General features: G+C 47.6%; 1 protein-coding gene and 1 non-coding gene across 9 annotated transcripts; one reads left to right on the plus strand and one right to left on the minus strand.

Annotated features, from left to right (window-relative positions):
• Window positions 1-31: 31 nt before the first annotated feature.
• On the minus strand, window positions 32-24,127 carry PCSK7 (proprotein convertase subtilisin/kexin type 7). 8 transcript variants are annotated; one of them, XM_039887987.1, is made up of 17 exons: window positions 23,716-24,127; window positions 22,168-22,321; window positions 21,193-21,663; window positions 20,368-20,502; window positions 19,574-19,760; window positions 18,402-18,492; window positions 17,434-17,488; window positions 16,899-17,037; window positions 15,956-16,056; window positions 13,144-13,311; window positions 12,570-12,677; window positions 11,976-12,078; window positions 3,391-3,547; window positions 2,743-2,837; window positions 1,893-1,986; window positions 1,576-1,693; window positions 32-1,303 (listed from the first exon to the last, which is right to left on the minus strand). In XM_039887987.1, the coding sequence occupies exons 2-17, from the start codon at window positions 22,171-22,173 to the stop codon at window positions 941-943; spliced, it is 2,391 nt and encodes a 796-aa protein (XP_039743921.1). In that variant the 5' UTR covers window positions 22,174-22,321; window positions 23,716-24,127; the 3' UTR covers window positions 32-940. The 8 variants fall into 8 exon arrangements, with proteins under 8 accessions (XP_039743921.1, XP_039743919.1, XP_039743923.1 ...); XM_039887985.1 differs by having other exon boundaries at window positions 22,163-22,321; XM_039887989.1 differs by having other exon boundaries at window positions 22,122-22,321.
• LOC120622209 (small nucleolar RNA U13) lies at window positions 4,819-4,922 on the plus strand. Its single transcript, XR_005658458.1, has one exon. It is a non-coding gene; the product is annotated as a small nucleolar RNA U13 (small nucleolar RNA).
• Window positions 24,128-24,224: the final 97 nt, after the last annotated feature.

Raw genomic sequence — 24,224 nt, forward strand, 5'->3', positions numbered from 1 at the left:
GGCAGAGGAAAGGAGATGCGGAATGGCAGAATTGTGTGGAAGGTTTTTATTCTGGAAAAGCTGTGCAGAAAAAAATTCAACAAAATGTTGCTGTGAAGAGAAAACCAAGCCTTAAGTGTTCACTTTGCAGAGGAAGACAGGATGGTAGCAGGGTTGGGGCAGCAGTGGCTGATACCCGTCACAGTCCTGAATAGACTCCCCTAGTGAAGCAGCACAGCCCTAGGTGCTGTGCCCATTCCCAGCTTTGCCAGGAGCACTGTACCGGTCCTTCGGGATGAAGGGTGGGGGTGATGGTGAAGGAGTCAGGGGTGTGTTCATGGTTGGCTTCTGATCAGGCAGCTGCTTTCAGGGCAAGTGTGCTGGGCTGAGAGCTGATTGCCATACCAGAATGTCCAAGGTCCAAGTCTTAGGTAGGAAGGGAAGGGAGAGAGGAAAAGCCCGCTGTTTCTGGGTTCCTGGGTCACTAGCAGGATGTGCATGTCCAGGGGCTCTTCCCAGAATCCATCCCTGAGCCCTTTTCCCAAGTGACCCCAGTGATATTTCTGCTGAGATGCTCTTCTGGCCATGGTGGGTACCTTCTCATCCATGCATGGGTGAGGGTCCCTATGACCTATACCAATGACTTGCCCAGGAGAAATGAGGATGGAGGCCTGCCCAATGGGGAACGGGGGACAAGCTCTTGTCCAAGACCTCGGCAAAATCTCCTGTTCGGTTTGAGGAAGATCCTGTGGCTGCTGCCACACTGCTCTCCAGCACCATTCCTCTGCCAGTTGTACCTTAAGAAAGCCCTGGCCCTCCCTGAGCATAGACTCCGGACTCCAGCTGGAAGTATCAGGACGACCTTCTCCTGAGAGCTCCCAGGACTTCGGAGCAGCTTTCAGAGCTTCCCCAATTTGGGGAAGGAGGAGCCTACTCCATGTTGAGTCTGTTAGGCCCTGGGTCAGCAAATCTCCTCCTTCCCCTGCAGCAGGTCTGGGGGTATGTGCTGACGAGGGCAGTCCAGGGCACTCCTGTTCTGGGACAGGCTCCAGTCCCCTTGATCCAGCAGGTCTGGGACAAAGAGACCAGAGGTGGCAGAATGGCCTTCACTCTCTGTCTCCACTCCATCTGGATCCTTGCTGTTACAAAGTGGCACTGATTCTAGTTCTGTCCCCTCTTCCCTGGCTTTTCGGCTTCGTTGGGGCCAGTGGCAGGGTCCACTCCTACAAACCGGGTGAGAGGCCACATTCTTCTGGTTCAAGTATACTTCTAGCATGTAGTATACTGTCCATAAGATGGTAAAACAGCCGACCAGCAGCAGGGTCTGCGGGGAAAGTCCACCACCTAAGTTAGGGACAGTTTCCCAAAGCCCACAGCCTTTCTCAGCCCAGAACAATGAGCTCAGAAAGTTTCTCTACTAGAGACTGCCTTTCCCACCCCAAACCACTCACCCACATACACAAGGAATGCCCTCTGAGAGTTAACTAGCAGAGGGGCGGCCCTGGTCTTCCCACCTCCTTTCTCTGGGGACCAACTGGGGACCAACTTTCCCAGGACCTTCCTGCCTGCCTTTAGTGTGAGTCGTGACCCTACTACCTTGAGGGTGTTAGGGGTGATGGTGTAACCATCTTCCTCAGGAATTTTCAACCCAGGAGGGCAGGGCAGAGTGAAGCCATCATGCAGGTATTTTCCACTCATGGCACCTTCTAATAGTCTGTGAAGAAAAGAGACAGGGATGCCCTGCTGATGTCACCTGCCCTCACCCATCCTCCCACCTTATAACTGAAGAGGGAAGCCCCGTGGCAAAAAGAGGAGGGATGTGCTGTGGGTTCCCAGGGAGGTGGAACTTCCTGAGTGGCCTCTTTCTCCAATTCCCAAGAGTTGCCTTCCCTCTGCCATGTGTCTATACCTACCTTTGTCTGTCCCTGATGTCTACCGGACTCCACACAGAGCCATATAGGGTCAGCTGCCATTGCCGGAGAACGCCAGCCTGGAAAGTCTCATTTCCTAGGGCAGCAAGTGAGCCACACCCCGCTGGCCATGAAAACAGCAGAGGCCCTTCCCGCCCCACCACATGGTCTGCTGCAGTTGTCTGTGTCCCACTGACCCCAGGGTTCTGCAGATGTGTCTCATGGGGTGCCCTCAGGGATGGGAAGGGGAGGTTGAAGGGTGGTACTCCGAAGCAGAGTTGTTTTGCCTTTACCTCTTTATCATTTTGGGGTTTCAACTGAAATTATGCTTGGAAAAAAGAAGTCCTACTAAATGAAAGAAAGGTCTGAAAACCACTGGTCTAGTGAATACCTAACTGGAAGGGTTGAGTTCAATTTCCAGTCTCCTCACTAAAATACCGCATGACATTATTATGCAAGTCACTTCAAACTTCTGGGTGGGCCTCAATTTTTCCAAAATAATGGTGGAAATTAGTCCTGCCCTTCCCTGACTACTGGGGCTGGCCAAAGGATAGTTACATGTGAAAAGACTTGAAATGTGGTTTCAACAAGGAAGGTTTGTTGCTTTCCTGAGGAAAAATGGATCAGTCACTTCTCCAGGGAATATGAGAGGTAGTATAAATGAATAATGTTAGATATTAAAGCCCCTTTTTTGGATGAGCATACTTCTTGGTATCTTCCTCGTCGGTCCAATGGCAACTCTATGTATTCTACATGGGGCAATTTCTGTGGGGACTCTGAGATCTAGAGGGACCAGACGACAATCACAAAAGGCAGAAAGTCAGGGCCCTGATGGAAGGACAGGCAGGCTCACCTACATCCCTGACAACGAGTCTGTAAGTCCCTCTCGCTCTTTCCCCCCAGCATCGCACAGTGGAGAAGGTCCAATCATTGAAGCCATTTGGATCCCTGGGGGAAAGAACAGAACAGAAAACCTGGAAGGCCTGGAGCAGGCAACTGACCCTTTTGCCAAGAAACATCCCTTTCTTACTATAGTAGCCATGAAAATGTAGCAGTGTTGTCTGAGCTATAGCTATTAGGGAGGGTGCCATGAAGAGTCCTCACATGCTGTCCCTTGCACCTGGGATCTCATGGGATGAGGGACTTGTGTCAATGTGTTGTAATGGAAAAAGCAAATGTGGAACAAGCACAGGCTGGGAGTCAGACAGATCTAGGTTTAGTGTTACTTTCTCAGGGACTTACTAGCTCTGTGACTTGTTTCCTCATTAGGAGGTCACAAAGTCTACTCTGCATGGTTCTTATAAAAATTAGAGAAAATATATGTAAAGCACCATGCTTAGCACATCGTAAGCACGTGCACAAAACATGTAACGAATGGCTTTCAGCTGCCAAGGTCAGTCTTGGTAACTTAGGACAGTGCCAGCGTCCACTTTGTCGGTATCTCTTCCTCGAAAAGGCCCTTGCGGCAAAGAGTTCAGAAGGTATAGGCAGGTATACGTACGAGTCCATGCTGCGGGGGGCGCCGATAAGGGACATCATGCCACTGGGGCAAAAGAGTTTCAGCTCCAAGCTGCCACGTCGCGGGTGAGTGATAGAGACTGTCACTGCCACATGCTCCAGGGTCTTCAGCCCCGACATCTCCAGGTCCATCCTGCTGACTGTAGGAAGTCAGGCTGGGCAGCTGGGAAACCAGCCCCATAAACACTTACGCTCTTACTTCACCCCAACATACACAAAGGCACATGCTTATTGAAGGCACATACGAATACCCATGGCAACCCTGACTGGGGCCTCATGTACATGAGTAAGTAAATGCAGTGGCTGCTTTGAAAGAGTTTATAATCTTGTGTAGAGTCTAGTTGGGAAGACAGCACATACTGAAAACACAATATAAGAACCAAATGGAGCAACTTCAACCATTCATTCATCCAAAAAATAATTTACTGAGTACCTCCTACATTTCAGGCACTGTACTAGGTGCTGGAAATATAAAGATAAGTTGGACATGGTCTCTGCCTTCTACCTGCAAGTGGAAAATGATATGGCGTGAGGTATACGTAACTGATACTAGAACAGAGATGAGTCAGATAGGTTTAGGCACATAGCAGTTAGACACTCTGAAGAGAGAAATGAATGCAGATTGGCAGAGAGGGCTGGTAGAGGGTATTCTAGAAGGGAAAATGGCATGTACAATGGCAGAGGTGGAAACAAACAAGTTTCATATTGAAGGGAATACAGAATTAAAAAAACCTACTGAAGTGGATAAACTTCAAGGAAATTATTCTGAATGAAAAAAACAAAATCAAAAGAATACGTAGTACGTGATTCCATTTATGTAATACTCATGAATAACATAACTAGAGAGATGGAGACAGATCAGTGGTTGCCGGGCTTTAGCGATAGGTGTGTCCAAAAAGGGGTGACACAAAGTAGTCTTGTGGGGATGGTACTGTTCTGGATCTTGGTTGTGGCAGTGGTTACACAAGGCTACACATGTGGTAAAACTGCACAGGGCCACACACACAAACAAATATGAGTGCATGTCTGGTGAAATCCGAATAAGCTCTCTGGATTGTACTAATGTCATTTTCATGGTTTCAGTATTGTACTATAATTGTTTAAGACATTAACATCAGGAGAAGGGTACCGGGAACTTCCCCGAACATTTCTTGGCAACATCCTGCGAATCTACAATTACTTCAAAAGAAAAAGTTTAAAAAAATATAAACGACCAAAGTAGAAGATTCAACTAGGGAATATTAAGAAATCAGGTTGCAACAAGAAATAATTCTTTCTAAAGCACCTTTTCTTCTATTAATTCATTCCAACAGGCAAGGCAGAGAGCAGTAACTATTTTACAGACGAAGAAGCTCAGAGAAGTACTGAAAGTTGGGGCAGGGATGAGAAGGGCTTTAAAAACTTATTTTAGATCCTTTTGTAGTTCATAAGTGTGATGACTGGGTGTTCACACTCTTGTGTGAGATGTGCCTCCTTTAAACCTCGTTACAACATCGGCACATTACCCATCTGACGTAAAAAGGAAATTTATTTTACATAAGCAACCAAGAGCTATTACAGATTATTGAACAAGGATGAAGTTTATTGTGTTTTGTTTGTTTGTCTGTTTTGTTTTTTAAGTGCTTAAAGAAGGTTACTCTTAACAGCTCCGGGTGGAATGAATTGGAGTAGGAAAAAAGAAACTGGTGACAGGAGAGATTAATTTTCTTTAATTCTATCTGCCTACTCTTCAAAGCCAATACCCTCCCTTCTCTGAGAGCAACTTCCTGTCCTTCTACCTTCCTCACTCCCTTCCCGACCCCTTTATCCATCGGCCTTCTCTTTCTTACCCGGCTAGGATCCCACAGCTCATCTCTTTAGCACTCTCTTATTCACATCTCCAGCTCCCTTTGCTTTCTTTTCCTTTCACAGTAACTATCTGGCGAAAGCCCCAAACTGGATCAGCCCAATTATCCCCTTTCTTGGCTGGATCTTCCCGCTTATGTCTTTCCTATTACAAATGAAAAACAAAAACAAACCCTTTCTCAACTCACTTCTTTCTGCCTAGTGTTAGCAATTTGGACCCTAGAGCCATTCAGCCTGGGTTCAAATCCCAGCTCTGCCATTTACTAGCTGTGAGAATTGCATTAGTTTCCTTAGCTGTAAAATGGGGGTAGTAACAGTACCTACTTCATAGAATTGATAAATTAGTTAATGTACATAAAGTGTTTAGAACAGTACCCGGTAAATAAAAAGATTATATAAGTGTATTACTCCTTTTTTTTTACTGTTAAACTTCTTGAAAACGATGCCTGTATTCACTATCTCTACCTCTTACCCTCCCATCCATTCTTAACATTGTTTTTTCCTATCAAAAAATTATAGTGTACATGGTTTTAAAAGTAAACTGTTTCTGGAGTGCTTATAATATAAAGGAGCAGTTCCTTACCCCGTTCCAAACAATCTTTGTCATCTGCTCCCCACAAACCAACACTTACTACTTTTAGTTGTTTTCTTCTGGGATCTACCTTCATATTTCTAAGTAATAAGCATGTATGGGTAGCTATTTCATGATTTATCAATTTTACAGATTATTTATTGATTTTCGGTTATAGCAGATAAGGATTTAATATCACACCCATACCTTCTCCCCACTTGGCCCTCTCCTCTGCCTTCTCAAATTATATCACAATTTTTCGTTAGATCGATACTTTATTTACCGTACAATGGCGTTATAAATATGTGGAATTTAGCCAAGTAGTGTACAATGATTATATTTCATTTCTTGAATTTGATTTTCCCCTCTGGAGTTAATTGTCCCGTTGCTTCGTTTACTTGAATTCATGCCCCTATCACTATTTCTTCCCAAACTCCACAAAAGAGCCACCTAACTTCTCTGAATACAATTTTACAAACAAACAAACAAGTCAGGGGCTCCCCCTCAATGCCACTGTCCCACTGGAGAGCCTCTCCCTGGAGCCTTCTGTGCCATTCCTCTCTGCTGCACTGCTCTTGGGTTGGGACCTTCCTTGACCTCTCACTTGGGCTTTGCTTCCTCTCTCTTCCCCTTCTCTCCCTTCTCACTACTCCACTTCCCTCCCTCCCTTTTCTTTCCTCCTTTCCTTTTCTTGGTTTCCGCTTCACTGCAGAGGAAACCATCTTCTAGCAGTTTTCAGACAAATGTGTGTGTGTCTGAAAACATCCTTATTCTACCATCCCATATGATTATTAGTTAGGCTGGGTTTTACCAACTGAAAATAATTTTCCTCAGAATTTGGGAGGTATTTGGAGGATATTTTCAAATGGCCAGTGGTCCCTATTATCTTTGAAAGCCAGTTGGAAGCTCTAACTATGGGGTGGAGCTTTTCAACTGGTGGGCTTCCCTAAAGGTAACTGGACTGGGACAGGGCTGTTTCCCACATATCAGTATCTCTAAGTCTTTCAATGAGGGATCCTTACATTTCTCCAAGGAGGAATCTTCCAACCTCTTGGCTGCCAGTGCCTTGGGATCTGAGCGGCTGCTTGGTAGAGAGGGTCCCTCTCTCTCAGTACACTGTCTCTCACTTTCTGCTGTTCCAGGGGTCCCTGACTCTGGAAAATAAACTTCCCAACTCCTGCCCGGATAAGGAAGCGGCTATCTCCTGGCTACTAAGGATGGGAGAAGGTCTTTGGGAGTTTACCTCTTAATTGATCCCTGTTTTTAGTCTCATACCTCGTCTCTGTCCTCTGGAGAACACGGGGCCTCCAAGTCCTGAGTCTTTGGGATTCTGTGGCGTGAATGGGCTTGTTTCTTAGTATCGCCCTTGCAGGTATTTGCTACGCAATTTTCTTAGCCCTGCTCACTTCTCCATTCATTTCTATCTTCCAAAAATGTGATGAAATCTCTCATTTGCTGTGGTCTCCTCTCTCATTCACTTTGTCCTTATGCTTATACCATTTTTATTCCTTTATTCTTACTTTGGTGAGGTTTTGGGAGAAAGCAGAGATAAAAGCACGTGTTCAATTTGCCATCTTTAACCAGAAATCTCCTGTCCCCATGAACTATTCAACCAACTGCAAGTTAGCTTTTGCCCCCTATGAATACATTGAAACAGTTCTTCTCAAAGTCACCAATGGCCTCTTTGATAAGGCCATCTCTTCTCAGTCATTTCCTTCAGAGGCTCTTTTCTTCTGGCCACTGCTTTAACGTTGGCTGTGTCCTGGGTCCTCTTTTATTCTTTATCTACCCACCGAAACTTGTGAACTCATTCTTTCTCAGACCTTTTTACTTCCATTTTTATGCTGATGACTCCCAAATTATTACTTTCAGTCTAGACCTTCAAACTTATTTATTCAACTGCTTCCTGGATATAACGTTTAGATAATGCACAGAAGCCTAAAACATGGCAGAACCAAAATTCTCTTCCTCAGTTTTTCACACTCTGTAGCCCTTGCCCAAATCTATTCTTCCTCCTGGGTTCTTAATCTCATTTGATGGCATCACCATCTAACCAGTTGCCCAAGCTAAAAAAACTTAGAAATCTCTTTATATATGAAAAAAAATATATAATACTTATCTACATAAGTATATTTATATATACATTTATATATAAACTTTTAGTGTAGGAAATTTCAGACATATATAAAAGCAGAACAGATGTGCCCAACACCTAACTTTAATAATGATCAATATATGGCCAATCTTGTTTCATCAATGATCCCTACTTTTTCCCCTTCCCAGATTCTTTAAATGGAATCCCCAGGCGTCACAACATTTCATCGATAAAGATTTAGTATGTATCTCTAAACAATAAGGCCTTGGGAATCTCTTTGACTGCTCTCCTTCTCACTTACTGCTAATATCAACTGGTGACAATTTATCTGGAGGGTTCCCCACAGACTTCAAGACAAAGTCCAAACTCCTTACCATGGCACACACGGTTTTCTGGCCCTGCCGCCTGCAATTTCAGATCTTCCTCTGCCCCTCATACCCCATGCTCCAGCCATATCACGTGACTCGCAGCTCCCTGAAGATTGCATTGACTGTGCACATACTGCCCCCGCTGCCTGGATGTCCCATTTTCACCTCTTCTCCTAGCTAGCTCATATGGTGAAACTCAGGTCAGTCACCAGTTTCTTGGAGAACCCTCCTCTGTCTTCCCTAGTGGCAGGAGGCATCTCTCCTCTGACACCTATGTCATCTCGACTGCAGTGCTTATAATACCGCACTCTACCTGCAGGCTGGGCTGTTTTCCCTGCCAGATAGTGAGCTCTCTAAGGGCAGAATCATGCCTTACCTCTGACTCCCCGCAACCGAATGCGGTGCTGGGACAAGGCAGGGGTCACATATTTGTAGAATAAATGAATGAATCAATTAAGAGACACTTCAGGGAAATAAATAAAAGACTAAATTGCAGGGGAAAAGATAGGGAAAGATCTGGGGAGGGGCAAGGGATACAGAGGGATTGAAAACCCCATTTCAAGTTTTGAAGCCTCAGGAATGGTAATAGCACTGACAAAAATGGAAGACACTTGGAGAGCAAGCTGGTTTTTGAGAGGTGGTAATGAAATCTATAATTTTGTATATGTTAAATATCTATCAGTGGAATATTTAATAGCAAATCAAGGAAAATATTCATAGCACAGTTAGAGGAGAGCATTAATATAGCAGAGAAGGAGCTTACAGAAAGTCAATGACATAGAACATTACAGAATGTTATAGGATCCAAAAAGGGCCCTGTGAGTACTTGTCTGGGTTAGCGTGTATACACAGTGGCATGCTACATGTATTTTCTTATTGGTCTATATAGGGACTGGGTGGCCACGCATGTGAGAACACTAGAATTATTTTACTAGAACTAAATGAGTTAATACTTAGAAAAGTGCTTGACACAGAAGCAGCACTCAAGTCCTACTTGATGATCACCATCTTATTATTATTTGGCTTTTGGTAAGGTGGAGTCTTTTTCAACTCTTACCCTCTTGTCAGAAGATCCTAGGGCTTTATCTGCCCATAATCTTGGGGAAGCTATGACAATCTCTGTCCTCTCTGGTAAAGGGTCAGAATAAGATTTCAATCTAGGAATCATTTGTACGGGAGAAGTGGTAGCTGAAGCTCTAAAACCAGCTGCACTGTTAAGGAAGAAAATGTCGCGGGAGGACCAAGAGCCTGGAACGAGTACAGAAGGTGCTCACGCCTGGGAGCATGGGGACGAGGAAACAGACAGCACGTGCCTTGGGCAGAGGAGTGGAGGAGGCTATGGGGCAAGGAACCCACGGATGCTGGAGAAGGAAAGGGGCTACTACAATGGCCTCGTTTATAAGGTCGAAAGATGACCTCTGACCCAGCTCCTGGGTGTGACCAGGAGAGGTACCTTGATAATGAAGTTAGGCTTCAGTGGTCCAGAGAGAGTGTGATAAAAGCGAGCGATTGCTTTGGATAATTTATTTGAAAGATAACAGGTTAAATGCCTAGACAGAGTGTTAGCCACATTCTCAGACTGCAGATTAGGATAAAAGGATAAGTACAAGCAGTGTTCAGGAACCTTCTATAAATACACACAGATTTTCCTGTGTTTTAGACAATCCTCCTAAACCCCACTCTCCCTCATACCCTCTGGTAGAGAGTTCAGACCCAGAGTCAGATTTAAAGGAACTGAGGGGCCCTAATATTTTCCCCATTTCCTGCCAATAGGGAGAAATAAAAACCTGTTTTGCTCTCAAGCTGCACTGCGCAATATGATAGCCACTAGCCACACGTGGCTATTTAAATTTAATTATAATAAAATGAAGTTTTAGTTCCTCAGTCACACTGGCTACATTTCAAGTGTTCAATAGCCTCAGGTGGCCAGTAGCCACTGAACTCAGCAGCACAGGTAGAGAACATCTCCACCTCTGTAGAAATTTCTATTGGACGCGAATGATCTATAGTCTTAGTGGTATTTCACCTCTTCTATCTCAGCCATGCTCAGCTCCCTCCACCTTCCAAAAAGTTCAATTTCCAGCCTATAACTGCACATACTTCCTTCAACCTCCAAGCACACAAACATACCTTCTGTTCTTTCCACTCAGTGTTAAGTGAGTCCTAACAGAGGGGAAGGCACCTTTGCTGAGCTCGGAAATTGTAGCACAGTCCTGCTTGCCACCCTCCAAACTGATAACAGGCTCCACTAGCAAAACTCCTGGAGTTTCTACCTCCCTTAGTTTCATCCTCTTCTCTCCACCAGTCCACCTCCCAGTCTCTGCCCAGGACAATTTATCCTTTCTTGTGTTTCCTAGTGACAAACAAGCAGTTGCCAGATGCCTCCATTCCTAGAGAAGTTTGTCAGACATGCTGGGGCAATATCCCTGGTTGGCGGGAAGCGGAGGATAACAAAGCTGGAAAGGACCCTAACCCTCTCCTAAGTCAACCTCTGATCTGACAGATGTGACTGGGGGTTACGCTGTTCCTTAAATGACAGGAAGCAGTCCTGGGTGGGAGGTAAAAGTTAAAAAGCACACTATCTCCAAGATACAGGAGTTTCCAAGACAAAGCCAGGGGTTTCCGACTGATCTGCATTCCTGGGACTGCTCCTGCACTTGTCTGCCTTGGCTGATGCTTCATGCCCTTTCTGAGAAAGCATTCCTTTTACGGAAAACGCAGTGAACTGTGCCCATGGATTTCCTTCCATGTAGAGGGCAAATGGGCAAGCACTGGACATGGTGCCCAGTGAGACAACGGACTCTTCCCAGCGACACCTCTACCCAAGGGAAGCTGCCCCTGACCCTCCTTTCTGAGCTCCCTTCTTTGGCCATCCTTCCTCTTATCACTGTTCTGGTTTGATCACTTCCTATGAGAGGCACAAAATATGACATGTTTCAATTTTCATAAAAAATAGCAAATAACTGTCAAAATTTCTTGAGGGGGAAAAATTCCCCAACGAGTTGGAGGTAGGGAAACCCTCACGTGGGAACTCTAGAAAATCTGCAGACAGATGATCCTCTAGCACAAATTTCTCAGTCCGGCTTCCCTCTTCTCTGGCGACGGGCTCAACCTCTGCTCAACACAAAACCAAATCTCTGACTTACAAACCTCAGACAACCCCAGTGACCCCGGGTGTAATGGAGGCAGTGACAGACTGGCAACTGCAGTCTAAAGAGACATGCATTCTCCTCTGTTCCACCCCAACCGACCCCAAGTGACACTCTCTGTATTAGACAAAGCTGAGAATCAAAAGAAGACATTCCCAACTCCTTTACTTCATCCAAAGACCACTGGGATGAAGAGAATTGTCTGGCAAGTTCTCGGCATGGAAGTCAAAGGAACATCTTTCAACTCTTGCCTAGGCTCCCTGAGTCCCAATCCCACTCCCCTCATTAGCCTTTCTAATCAGTTGCTAGGCAGCTCCTTTCCACTACTAGCGACTTAGGAGAAAGGTCTTGTTTAAGCAGCCAGGGGCCCAGCCAACTCAGAAGCAGCAACATGTCCTAAAATGGTCAAAGAAAACTCCACAGGTCTGGCTGGAGCTCAGCTCCTCATGGAAGGGGGTAGGACTCAGGGAGGATGATTTCCCCATCACCCCGCCCCAAACCTCAAGCTCAAGATTAACCCCCTTTCTGCTGACTACTTACCATTCCACAGGACCTCCAGTGAGCTAGGGGACAGAGGGATAGCCTTGTTCTCTTTTAACATGGGGCTGACGTAGGAAGCTAAGTATGGAACAGATGTCCAGATCTGTCAAAGGAAAGTGGGGGGATGGTAGATGAACAAACAAGACTGAACACACACACACACACACACACACACACACACTCACGTTCTCGTTCTCTCTCTCATCAACTTGATCTTTAGAGCCCAGCTCTATTTTTCCTTTCCTCATTACCTTACTTTCTACTCCTGAGGCTCCTGCTGACACCCTGGAGTGCTCCTTATGGCACCGAATCAAAGAGCCGAAGGAAATGGCTGTGTCCAGGGTGGAAGATGAGAACCAGAGCACTCTGAGAGTCCCAAGCAATACTCAGGTCCCATTTACTCTTTACAAATTGTTTTGAAACTTCAATTATAGTGATGGGCCTGTTTCTTCATTTGTGAAATGGGTATCAGTTGGGATGAGGGTAAATGAATGAATGAACATTTACTAAACACTTATAACATGCCAAGCAATGGCTTAGGCATTTAGACCTTGGTCCCATACGGGGTTCCCTGCCCTGTCAACACCTGTTCACCTTGGCTGCATTAACGAGTCTCCAAGCATTGAGCAGGCCAAATCCATGCTGGTGGCTGTGGCTGAAGCCTGCCTCGTTGGTAATCCAATCCGCACGGCGATCCTTGTACTGAGAGGACAGAAGTCCCATTTAGTCTCTTGGACTTCCAAAGAAATCTCGACAACCCACCTCTGGCTTCCCTGCTCATCCTGCTGGCTGATCCAATCCAGACTCTCCCACTAAGGCCACTGGGAATGGATTCCCCAAGGAAAGCTGGGACAAAAGGTCAAAGCACCATGATGTCACCACCCCAATGGACTGCTTCTAGACAGGGAACGAGTCAGAGGCTCCAAAGAGAGGGAGCCCAACTAGAGCCCTCCTTTGCAGGTAAAACGGCATCAGCAGAGAAGGTACAAATGAGTTGAGGTCTGTGGTCTTGATGGGGTCCCCACCCATTCTAAACACATGCAACACTGAAAGCGCTTTGGCACCTAATGTCTGGGACATTTAGAGACTGAAGCCTCCTGATATCTCTTGGAATCAGAACTCTGGGGAGGGCTGGGCCAGATCATCTGTCTGCCTGCGAAGATCTCACCTGGGTGGCTGTGAAGACAATGATGTGCTGGATGTCACGCCACGTGAGGCAGGGCCGTACCTGCAGCATGAGGGCTATCATGCCAGCTGCCAGAGGGGCTGCAGCTGAGGTCCCTGTGTGGCCTTCAGTGCAGCCTGTGCCCTTCTGAAGGTCCCAGTCAGTGGTCACCTGGGAAGTGGAACAGAGAGGAGGGGGACTGGGTTAGAGAATGTGCTGTGGAGGGTGGGGTACACACTGGTCCTCAGAATAAGCCTCCCAGTTGGGCCCTTCCTTTGTGAGAGCTGAATCCTTGACCAGAGAAAGGCCCACTAGCCAGTCAGGACAAGGGAGATCCTGAATCCTTCAAAGCCTCACAAGAGAATTTTTGGATTGCTGAGAAAGAAGAATACAAATTAAAGAGTTACTCATGAGAGTCTGGTTATGGGGGAAGGATTCAGACAGGGCCCTCTCAGCTAATCCCTTTGTGGCTCCAGGAAGCCACAGGAGGAATGGGAGAGGCCTATATGCAGAGGACGGTTTCCTGGTTCCCATTGCTCTAATCACCCATTCCCAAATTCTCCACCCTAACCTCCACTCCCAATGCTCCAGACCCTGAAACCATGCTAGACAGGGGAAGTGGCTAGGGAGCTGGAGCTGGGACAACGGTGACGGCACCATTCAAGGAAATCCAACTTGGCAGCTCAGCGATAAGGAGCTGGAGTGACATCAGTGCAGACAAAGAGTGTTCCCAGCAAGAGGGAACTGTCCCCTTGCCCACCCCGTGGGTTTAGTGTCTACACTGGGTTTATTGTCTACACTGCCTGCCCGCCCTGGCCTGGGATAATCGACAGCATGAGCTGCCTCACTGTTCTGGGCCTGGTACCTCAGTGCGGTTTCTATGAGTCCCCCCTTCTCTATCTGTGGCTCTGAGTGCGAGCTGAAAGTGGGGGTAGGAAAGAGGAAGCTGCCTATGGGGGAGAGATGGCATCTGTCTGGCATCGGTTTCTTTTCATGCTCTAGTCAACTCTGGCGTTACAAAGGTTTTGGCTGAGGAGGGCCCTGCCCAAATCTGCTCCTCGATGTGGCACTTTAGATGTAGCACATGGTGCCAGTGTTAAGACCGGCGAACTTTTTTTCTTCCAAACTTCTCTTCTGGGTGAGATACCAGGGTCCTAACTTCTGCCAAGGCTGCCCTTTCTTCACTGTACTCACAGCTTCCCTCCTAGCTGTTATAGTAGCTGCCAACAGATACAATTTTCAGACTCTGTGTACTCCCAGAAGGGAAAAAAACTCTCTAAGTTGTAGTCTCAATGAGAGTGGGAAGCCTGGTCTGTGCCAGGGAACAGACTGATTTTTTCCTGTTAAGGAAACGGCCTCACAATGATAGTTTAGTGTGTAGCTGTGAGGCCTGTGAACTTGCCGATGGTGGCAGGAGCCCCATGCAGCCATGGCGAAGTCCAGGGAAGTGCCCCTGGCAGCCAAATAGTGGGCGGCATGTGCTTCCATTCCCTGCCCTCTGCCGAGCTGATCACTGATCAGAAACTGGAAACAGGAGGTTTTCAAGGCAAAGACGTCCCAAAGATGGGAACTTGGCAAAATAAAACTTTTCATTTCTGGACAAGTTACAGTTCCGATGAAAGGTGGTAGTAGGGGCAAGAAGAGTTGAGTTAGGAAAAAAGCTAGGTCCCTCAAAGCAAAACTGACAACTGGGGCGCCCTGATGGTCCCCGGGTGGGGCCAGGATGGGCAGGTTCCTGAGAGTTCTGGCAGGGTGTGTGGAGTACTGTATGTTTCCGCTCTTCCTCCTAGCCCAGCATAGCCTGGCAGGGGTGGTGGGGAAAGTGCCCTCTGTACCCGACCCTCGCCTACTGAGCAAAGCCTGTCTTGCTTTTTACTTTAATCCACTCTCTTTTCTCTTCTCCCTGGGGTGGGGGTCGGAGGCTAGGGATCAACTGGCACAGAGCCTTGGAACACTGTGTTGACCAGAAGTCATTTACTGGCAAAACAAAATTTCAGTTTTGGAAAATGAATTTGATACAGTAGGAGACAAAGCAGCCTAATTCCCAATGGTCCCAGAGAGACCTCCTAAACCCAGCCACTGAAGAAATCGGACGCCACCTGGCTCTAGCCCGGCTCCTGCCTGGAGCCGCATCTCCATATTACATGACTATGAGCAGCGGGGACCCAGGCAGGTACCTCTTCAGTGATGACCCAGAAACCTGGCTTGAAGCTGCTGGGATGGAGCTGAGCCAGCTGGGTGTGGGCACTGGACCCTGAATTCTTTACAAGGTTCCCATAGCTTGAGGAGCTCCATTCCTTTGATCTAACCTCATGTTTGTGATGGCCCCAATTCTAGCTCCAAGGAAAGAGCTGTCTCTTGGGCCGACAGAGACATTCTTCTGATTCCTTATCCCGCCCATCCTATAAAGACAACCATGAGCTTTACTCCTGATAATGAACATGACCAGAACTCATAGTACTTACGTAAGGGCTGAACAGCAATGCGATGATGATTTTTTTAATCTCACAGAAATTAGCCAAAGCCCAAATTCTACCAAAGGAAGATATTTCCAAGAAGTTCTTTAATCAATGTGACACTTAATAGTTCCTCTAACAATATATAAATTTGCAAGTTAACATTTTAAAATAAAAACCATTTTCATAGGTTTATTTAGAGTCCTCAGCTCTGTTCTTCCAACAGTGGAACACCCTTAGAGATACAGCTCTGCTAGAGAAGAGGAACCTCAGTGACAGGACAGGGAGGCAGAGAACAAAAAGAAAGAGAGAAGTATTGTGGGCAGGGCCAGGAGTGGAGGGCCTGGGGAGGCACTCACAATACTCCGGAGCATCTTGTCGCCGCCACTGAAGGTGACTGCCAGCATGGAGGCACACTCCTCTGCATAGGAAGGCATCCGTCCCTCTTCATCTACAGCACCTAGGGACAGAGTTTGGGACACGAGAGCTGAGATCAGGGTCTGAGAATATCAAAGTTATTTTGAGTTATCAGCTGAGGGGCTGTCCTGAGCTTAAAAAATGATTTCAGTGGCCCAAGTGCCTCAGACTGCCCGCATTCCTTACCCGAACAGGCAATCTCAAGTGGCAGAGGGTATTCTGTGCTGTGCCCTAACACCATTCTTTCAATAGGCTCGCTTCAGGGTAAAACTAGGGGCATTCTACTTCTATCCACTCAGACATTAATGTTCCTCAGCATTTATTAATTATCTACTGTGAGTCACATACTGTGCGTGCCACTAGGGCCATATGGTAAAGGCCAGTACTGAGCTCAAGGAGTCTATTGTCAGAGAGAAAGTTGAGTAAGTAAATAAATAGAACTGGGATAGCAAATGCTATGGTAGGGAGCACAGGTAAAGGGCATTTAATTTAGGCTAGTTAAGGGGAGGGGGTTCAGGGAAGGCTTCAAGCAGAAGGCAAGTGGCTCAAGGGAAGAGGGGCTGGAGCAGAGGCCTAACCAGTTGTAGCAGGTAGAGGTGGGGTGGGGTACGTCCAAATGCTGGCTTGAAAATGTTCCCAGGACATGGTGACTTCTAAGGAAGTCCTGAGGTCCTCTGAGAGCAGGGCTAGTCCCTCCTATCTGAGCCTGAAGAGAAGATTGTGCTCACACTGAGTGACACACACACAATAAGATAAAGTCCCCTTGTCACTGAGTGACACACATACCAAGATACAGTCTCCTCACCAGTGAGTCAGTCTCTATCTCTCGCACGCACGCGCGTGTATGCGTGTGCGCTCACACACTAGGAACCTCAAGGTCGCTACCTATGGTGACTGTGTAGATAGAATTGGTGTAGCCGTCGTAGTTGCAGTTGTCGTTGTGCTGGCCCCCATTGCCACTGGCTACCACAAAGATGCTCCCAAAGCCCTGGCGGCCGGCGATCACCCCATGTTGCAAGGCAGCCTGAGGAGAAAAACACCAAGGGATCAGCTGAGAAACTCACAGAAAGACCTCTACCTTCCACGCCAGTCACCAGGAAGCTGTTTTAAGCTGAGCAACTGTCTGATGGATGCACTCTGCTTATCAGAGGGGTGGGGCCAGAAATGGGAAGCCAAGCACAAAATCAAATGGAAATGATTTCAGAGCACTGTTTCATTTCTCTCTCAGAATTTGTGCCCCATCCCCCACCTCCCAGTTAGGTGTGCTCTTCCTAAAAGGAGGTGGCGAGGCTAGATAGCACAAGACTGACACTGCAAATGGGAGTGGGGTAGGAGAGGGAGCAACTTGTAGTATTCTTCTAGGAACTGAATGAGGAGGGTGTCTTGTGTCTGCTAAAGTCTTCATGCAATTCATAGTTACCTTTCCAAGCTGATGGGGGCCATCTACCGTCTTCCCATCATCATCCGGTCCCCAGCTGTTGAGAAATACCCAGAGGGAAGAGCCAGAGCCAGGCATAGCTGCCCATCCAGGCCCCACAGTCTCAGCTAGCCACCCCTCTGCCTGGGCTCTTATTCTCCTCCCAAGGGTTCCCATATAGGAGCATTAAGGGGCATAGGGGTCAAAGGTCCAGGCCCACTCCAAAGTGGAAAACAGAAGTACGTGCTAAAGTTCTTTTCTTTGGAAACTTTCCCAATTTAGGACTACTTCAACCTGCTCCTCCTAAAAATCCTTTCTCAGGTCCCAGGGAGCAGGATCAGGACACAGTTGTAGAGAGGAACAGGGGGCCATCTTCTCTTGATCAGGGATCTATCACTAGGCTTGATGGAGAAGCGCCCACAAAGGAAGTATTCAATCTGTGTAAGTGCTTAGGTCTAAGGAGTTCTCTATTCTTTGTCTAAGAGGAAATGTACATTGTGGTGTTGTCATGGATTTAAGGGAGGTACTGGTTACGGGGAAGAACAGGTGTCATCAGTGCCATGGAGGCAGCCTAATCTTAGTTCCTCTTTAATCCCACCCCACTCTCCTGCCATAACCATAACCTGAAGTGGCAGGTGCATTTATGTGTACAGGGTAGAGAGGACTGATGCTGGGTGTTTAGCTTAGCTGTAGTTGGAGAGGAAAGCCCACTTTCTCCCAGGAGTCTTATGAGTTTATTAAACAAATAAACATGGGGCAGGCTGGAGTACTCCTCATGTGACAACCTGATTACTGGGGTGACACCAGGCTTAAAGACTGAGAACCCTTTGGCTGGAGATCTAGAGAAATGAGGGCAAGGATTTTAGGCTGAGACCTGTCTGCGTCAGCTCATTCTGCTGTTCTTTTGTTGGAGAATTCATCCCAGGTGCCTGAGCCTCTTACCCTATCACCTGTTCCTGGCTCTGCCTCACCTGCAACTGTAGATGTCATTGATCTGATAGTGCTTGTTGAATGCCACAGCCTCCATGCTGTCTGTGAGGGGTCCATCTAGTAACCGGATACCTAGGTGGTAAAGGCCACATTAGCTCCTCAGTAATGCTCATCTCCTAGATGAGAAACTGGGTGGTGAAGAACCTCACGTGGAGACTTACTTTCTTTCTAAGTGCTCCTGTTTTTTATACCAGGCATATGTACCTGCCAGAAATATTTTTTAATGTAATGCTAAATCTTAGACTTTAAGGATCAATTGGGTCTGGTGGGAAGAGGCACAGGCTGAAATGTAGATAACCAAGTTTGCCTTCTTATTTGCATCTTTAATCAAGTAAAACAGCATTGTGGTGCTTGATACATAGAAGGTACTCAATAAATGGTACTCATTACCATTAACTACTCCCATGGATGCCTAATTTCACCCTCTAAAGTGGGTGACATCCTGGTGACTCCTTAGGGACCACTGGAGCTTTCAGAAGGGACTCGAGCCCTGAAGGTTTTTGGCTGCTTCTGTAGCCTCATTTACAGAGAGGGCTACTGCCCTCTGCTGGAGTGTAAGAGGAATACAGCCAATCTATTCAGTTGGTGGGTTCTAAGCATTTATGAGGAATCATGGTGAGGGCTCCCTCATTTATTCTTCTCACCTTCTGCCTCGAAGACTGAGAAGTGAAGGAGTCCTAGAACAACCCTCAGTGGAGGCCAGGGCTGCTCAGTTCTCTTGAAAAAATGGAGAGCTGGGAGACGGGAGAGACATCTCCACAGACATGTAGGGTCAAGGAGGAAGGGCAGATGAGAAGGCATTTGGCAAACCGAAAATAAAGACAACACAGATAAATCAAGAAGGCATCACAGATAGGCATAACCAAGATCGGAAAAAGGGAAGGAGAGACTGAGCAGGTGGGGCTTGGGGCCTCTTTCCTACATCAGAGCATTCTCACTTTTATCTGTTTTATATGGCGGGGTTTCTGCTAAAAGTATGTCTGAAACACCACTACACTGAAAAAAAATCATTGGACTGATTTGTCCCACAGACAGCTATTATGAGCTTACCCTTTGTTCTATGCTGTGTTCGTGTTGAGGGTAGGATAAAGACAGTTCGGAATTCAGGGGATGGGGGCAGGGAATGAAGACCGCCATCACAGGAGAAACCTACCGAGTTTAGACTGGAAGGTACCTGCTATGCGGCTCCCATAGGCCACTCCCACTGCACAGAAGCTGTTGTTGGGCACTGCAGCAATCTCTCCCGCACATCGTGTGCCATGGTGGTTGCCATTCTCCACATCCGGGTGGGGCATAGGGTCAGGGTCATTGGAGTTGAGGTCGTAGCTGCCCTCAGGGCTCTGAAACATTGGGTGAGGGGCAACAGGTGGTCACTCACTGGTTATAAGAGGTCAGGTCTTGGAGCTGAGAGAGAGAGGGAAACTGAGTCAGGGGCTCTGAACCAGGGCAGCAGAACCATCTCTCTCTGCAAACCACACAGATTACAAGATATGAGGACAGGACACATTGGAGCAAAACTGAGAAGTGCTACAGCTCTCAGCAAACTTTTCTCTTGTCTGTTATAGAAATGTACCCAAGAGACTACTCCATGACTTGGGAAACCTGGGATAAAAAGGGTTTAGGGTCAAAGGCCAGGCTTCTGAGAGAGGAATGTGCTCAGAACTTGCATGGACAGGGAAGTTGCCTACAGGGGCCACTTCTTACTCTCCACCAGGGAGTGAAGATGGGAACCAGAAAGTATCCCTGGGGATCCTCTCCCCTGCTGAGGGTAAAGCTACTCCCTGTGTCTTAACTGCCAGTGTGGAAAGCTGGTTGGGGAAGAAGATGAAAAACACCATTCCACCTCCCAGGCCCTTTGGTTTGGCCCAGTGACCTCTAAGAAAAGGGATAATAAGCCTGAAGGAGGTAAGACATGGGGGTGGGAGGGGTAGTTCTGGGGCCACTCACATAGTTGGGTGCAATGTCCCGGATGGTGTGTTCCACTCCATCATCAACTACCACCACAGTCACCCCTCGCCCAGTTACATTGCGTTCCCATACGCCTGTCACATTGATGTCCCTGCCGGGGCTCCGCTGGTTCTTCTATAGGACAAACAGGGTGAGGAACTGTTTCAAAGCCTTAGGAATCCAATGACACATAGCATAGCCCACAGAGATACAAGTTATAGCTAGCAGTCCCTTTCACTCTTGGTAGCCATCAAAGAGCCAGACAGAGGTTGTGGACCAAGGTGTCCAGGAAAGCTTGGCAGCATTCATGGGCAATAAAGATGAAATGGTGACTAGGGTGAAAGATGGATGATAAAATTATTATACCATCTAATATATATTATATTAACATTACACAATATAATGTTAGTAGTTAACACTTATAGAGTTTACCATGTTTTGGGCACACATATGTAAATTAATGTGTCCTAACTACCTCTACAAGGTAGGTACCATTACAATCGCCATTTCACAGAGAAGGAAACTGAAGCACAGAGAGGTTAAGCAGCTTGCCCCAAAGCACACACTATTAGGTGGCAAAGCTAAAATCTGAGCCCAGGCATCCTAGCCCCAGCACCCACGTCTTAACCGCTGCAGCCCACTAGCTCTTTAGAAGTGAACACAGGAAAGGTGGATCACGAGGAAGAATGCCACAGAAGTCTACAGAAATCTCTCTTCAGGAAAAGGATGAGGACAACTGAAAAGTAATATAGCCAAAAGCCTATTAAAGAAGTGGATACTCAGAATCTATCCATCTGAAGCTGAAAACTACAGGGCCAGACTTACCAGGTGCCACTGCTGTGGGTACTTGGGGTCATTGAAGTGGACACTGCGCTTGGCTCGCTTTAGCAGCTTCTGCTCTGAATGCCAGCGCACAGCTTCATGCCTGGCTAATACGGCCTCTGCCTGCTGCCGGACGGCCTCTACCTGCCGGTGCCCAGCTGGCTGGACGAAGAGGTAGTGCCCCTGGAGCTGCCCGATGCGTCCGGCATTTACCAGCCCTGCTGCCTGGGCCAAGGCATCTGCTTGCTGCTCCAGAGTCTCTTCCTCCCTCTTGCCTTCTGGGCTGTCCAGATGCACAGCCCAGCTTAGCCCCCTTGGACCTTGGGCCCCAGGCCCACCTGTCCCTGCCAGGCCCATGACCCAGGGAACCAGTAAGAAGAGCCCAGCTAATTCCAGCCAGAGGCAGGTGGGCAGGCCCAGGGGGGCATCCAAGTGTGGCACTTTCTGCCTCCCCTTCGGCATCAGAGCAGTAAGCTGTAGACAGAGAGAAAAGACATGAAAGATAAAAGAGTTGATAACTGCAGTAATCTGAGAAGGAGACTAAGCCATCAATGTATAACTGGAAACTCCCAATCCACTCCTTTAAAATTTTTGTTCATGCTTATTCCTGACCAACAAATATAGGCCCCCACGTGGAGTGTGGGCCAGTACTAACCCCAGTGGACACCTCCATCGCATGATGGGCCAATCTCCATCTCGCTAGATAATCATGTAGCACGTCCAGTTGCTAACAGGCACCATGCTGCTCTCTCCCATTGTTGCCATGAAGAGGGCTCAAAAGTCTAACACTCCCACAAATTGCTGGCAGAATCATGACTGTTCTTTAGAAGAGACCCTTTTTCCTTCTTTAGAGGGGACAAAAATCATTCCCCAGCTGACTTCAGTCTAGTTGTTCTTAGGACTAACTCCCCCCGGCAGGGCCCCATTCCCACCTAGCTCTATGTGAGATTGAGCTCCTGGTTCGGCTAACCACCTTACACTCATTTTGTGCAAATGGAGAAAAGGACATGATTTTCACTGTGAGTTCTGTTGACTCTGAGCACAGACTGCAGACGTGTGGACCCCAAGAAAGAAGAAATGATGTCCTCCCAAACCCAGTGGAGCAAACAAGGCTAGCCATGAACTCCAGGACCTGTAACCAAAAAAAACCTGGCCAATCATCAAGAATCATTTCCAGGGACCTCAAATAGGTCATAGATTGAACAGAACTGGTACAGTAAGGCCAAATCAGTACAAAACCCAGAAACTCTACTTCTTGTCCTAACCACCATACCACCCTCCTTTCTTTTTTTCCTTAGAAGCCAAGAAGAGGGCTTGAACTGTAATCAAAAACCCCTCTTGAAAAAGTAGGTAGTACTGCTTCCTAGAAGTCCAGATGGTAGCTAACTTCCTGATTTCTGGATGTCAGGGGAAGTAGGAGGAGGCAGGAGGAAAGGGAAATGGGGAAGACCTGAGAATGCAAACGAAACCAAAAGGCAACTGAGAGAGAAGAAATGACAGGAAAGCAGCACTAAAGGGCTACCCTTAGTTACTAGCTTAGCAGGTTGGCTTGGAAGTGAGGGCTCAGGCTCCAAACCTGGGACTGCCACCCATGGTTAGAAAGAAGGGCCAAATTACAGCTAACTGGTGGGCAATCATGGAGCTAGAAACAAGTGAATGGGTGGCATGACATGTGTGTACCTATTGGTGGCTCACACACTCAAACGGATTTGACTAAAAACATTACAGAAAAATGAGTGTTTTACCAAAATCTCTTTGGAAAGGTTGAAAGGAATTTATGCCGCCTAACATTTCCTTCCAATATTCTGCATTCCACATCTCCTTCTCTCATTTCCTTTTATGTTCTCTGGCATATTCCCTCTCAAATTCCTCCTTGCCCTCCAACAGCCTCGATTGTCCCAAGATATTCAGATGACACTGCCAGTGTGCATAACTTATTAAGTAAAACAAATCTTGTTAGCCAGATAGTGACCCATTTAGGCAGGCTCCTTAAGTCCCAGTAGATGCCATAGACTTCCGTAAGAGAAACCAGACCACCACTTCCTTCCATCCCTTTGAAAGAGCAGTTCTCTAGCCCCCACCCCCAGACTTCCTGGAATGGAACCTTAAATACCCTGTGAAAGCAGATCTCAACCTCACTCAACTGCTACGTACATCTTTATAGCTCCTAGGTGCCAAGGAAGAAGAGGAACAATATAGACAGCCTAGAGTCCAAGATTCTGCTCCCAAGAGACTGTCCTCCTCTCACCCTCTACACCCTGTTCCTAGAAACCAGGCTGCGTACAGGAGTCAGTTTCATTGATTTCTCCCTTTCCGGCCTCGATTGCCCCGTGCAATGTGCTCCTCTCCGTAGAGGGACCCATACTGCACTGGAATCCCAGACGCCGGTGCCCCGTGTCCCTGGGCTCTCCCACGCCAGGACTAAAGAAGCACTCTGTGCAGTTTCCTCATCCTCGGACAGCAGTTCCCCCAGTTCTCGGCCACCCGAACATCCAATGCCCCGCCCCCACCGAGTTCCCAACTCACCGGTCGGGTCGCAGCTCCTGCCGCCGCGGATTCCCGGGAGCCTGAGGAACTAGAGACAGTAGCATCACTTCCGCCCGGCGGCGCAGCCAATCAGCAGTGGGTCCCCCGCCCGGGCCGACCGGCGGGGAGCAACCGGCGCTAGGGGCATCCTCCGCCGGGAGAGGAGCGTGCAGGTGTGGTGGGCTTCCCTCACAGGGCACCACCGTCCCGAGTTCTCGGGCATCTTCAAGAGGGGCCCTACCCAGAGTGACCGTCTTCTTCATGGCGTCCTCTGGAAAGGGCACCTCGGTTGCGACCTTTAAAAACATCTCATTCCTCTTCTCCCTCTGACCACCATTGCCCCGACTCTCCCTGTAACCTTTTTAAAGGAGCTCCTCCTTCTACTGGGTCTCCCTCCTTCTTGCCATCGCATCTCCCTGCGTTCCGGAAGAATCCACTTGTATTTTAGTGGGTTTCCGCACATCCGCGTCCGCTAGACGGTGCCAGCTCTGGCCGCCAGAGGGCGCCGT

Source organism: Pteropus medius, unplaced genomic scaffold (genome assembly GCF_902729225.1).
Source record: "Pteropus medius unplaced genomic scaffold, Ma_sr-lr_union100, whole genome shotgun sequence".
Lineage (NCBI taxonomy): Eukaryota > Metazoa > Chordata > Mammalia > Chiroptera > Pteropodidae > Pteropus > Pteropus medius.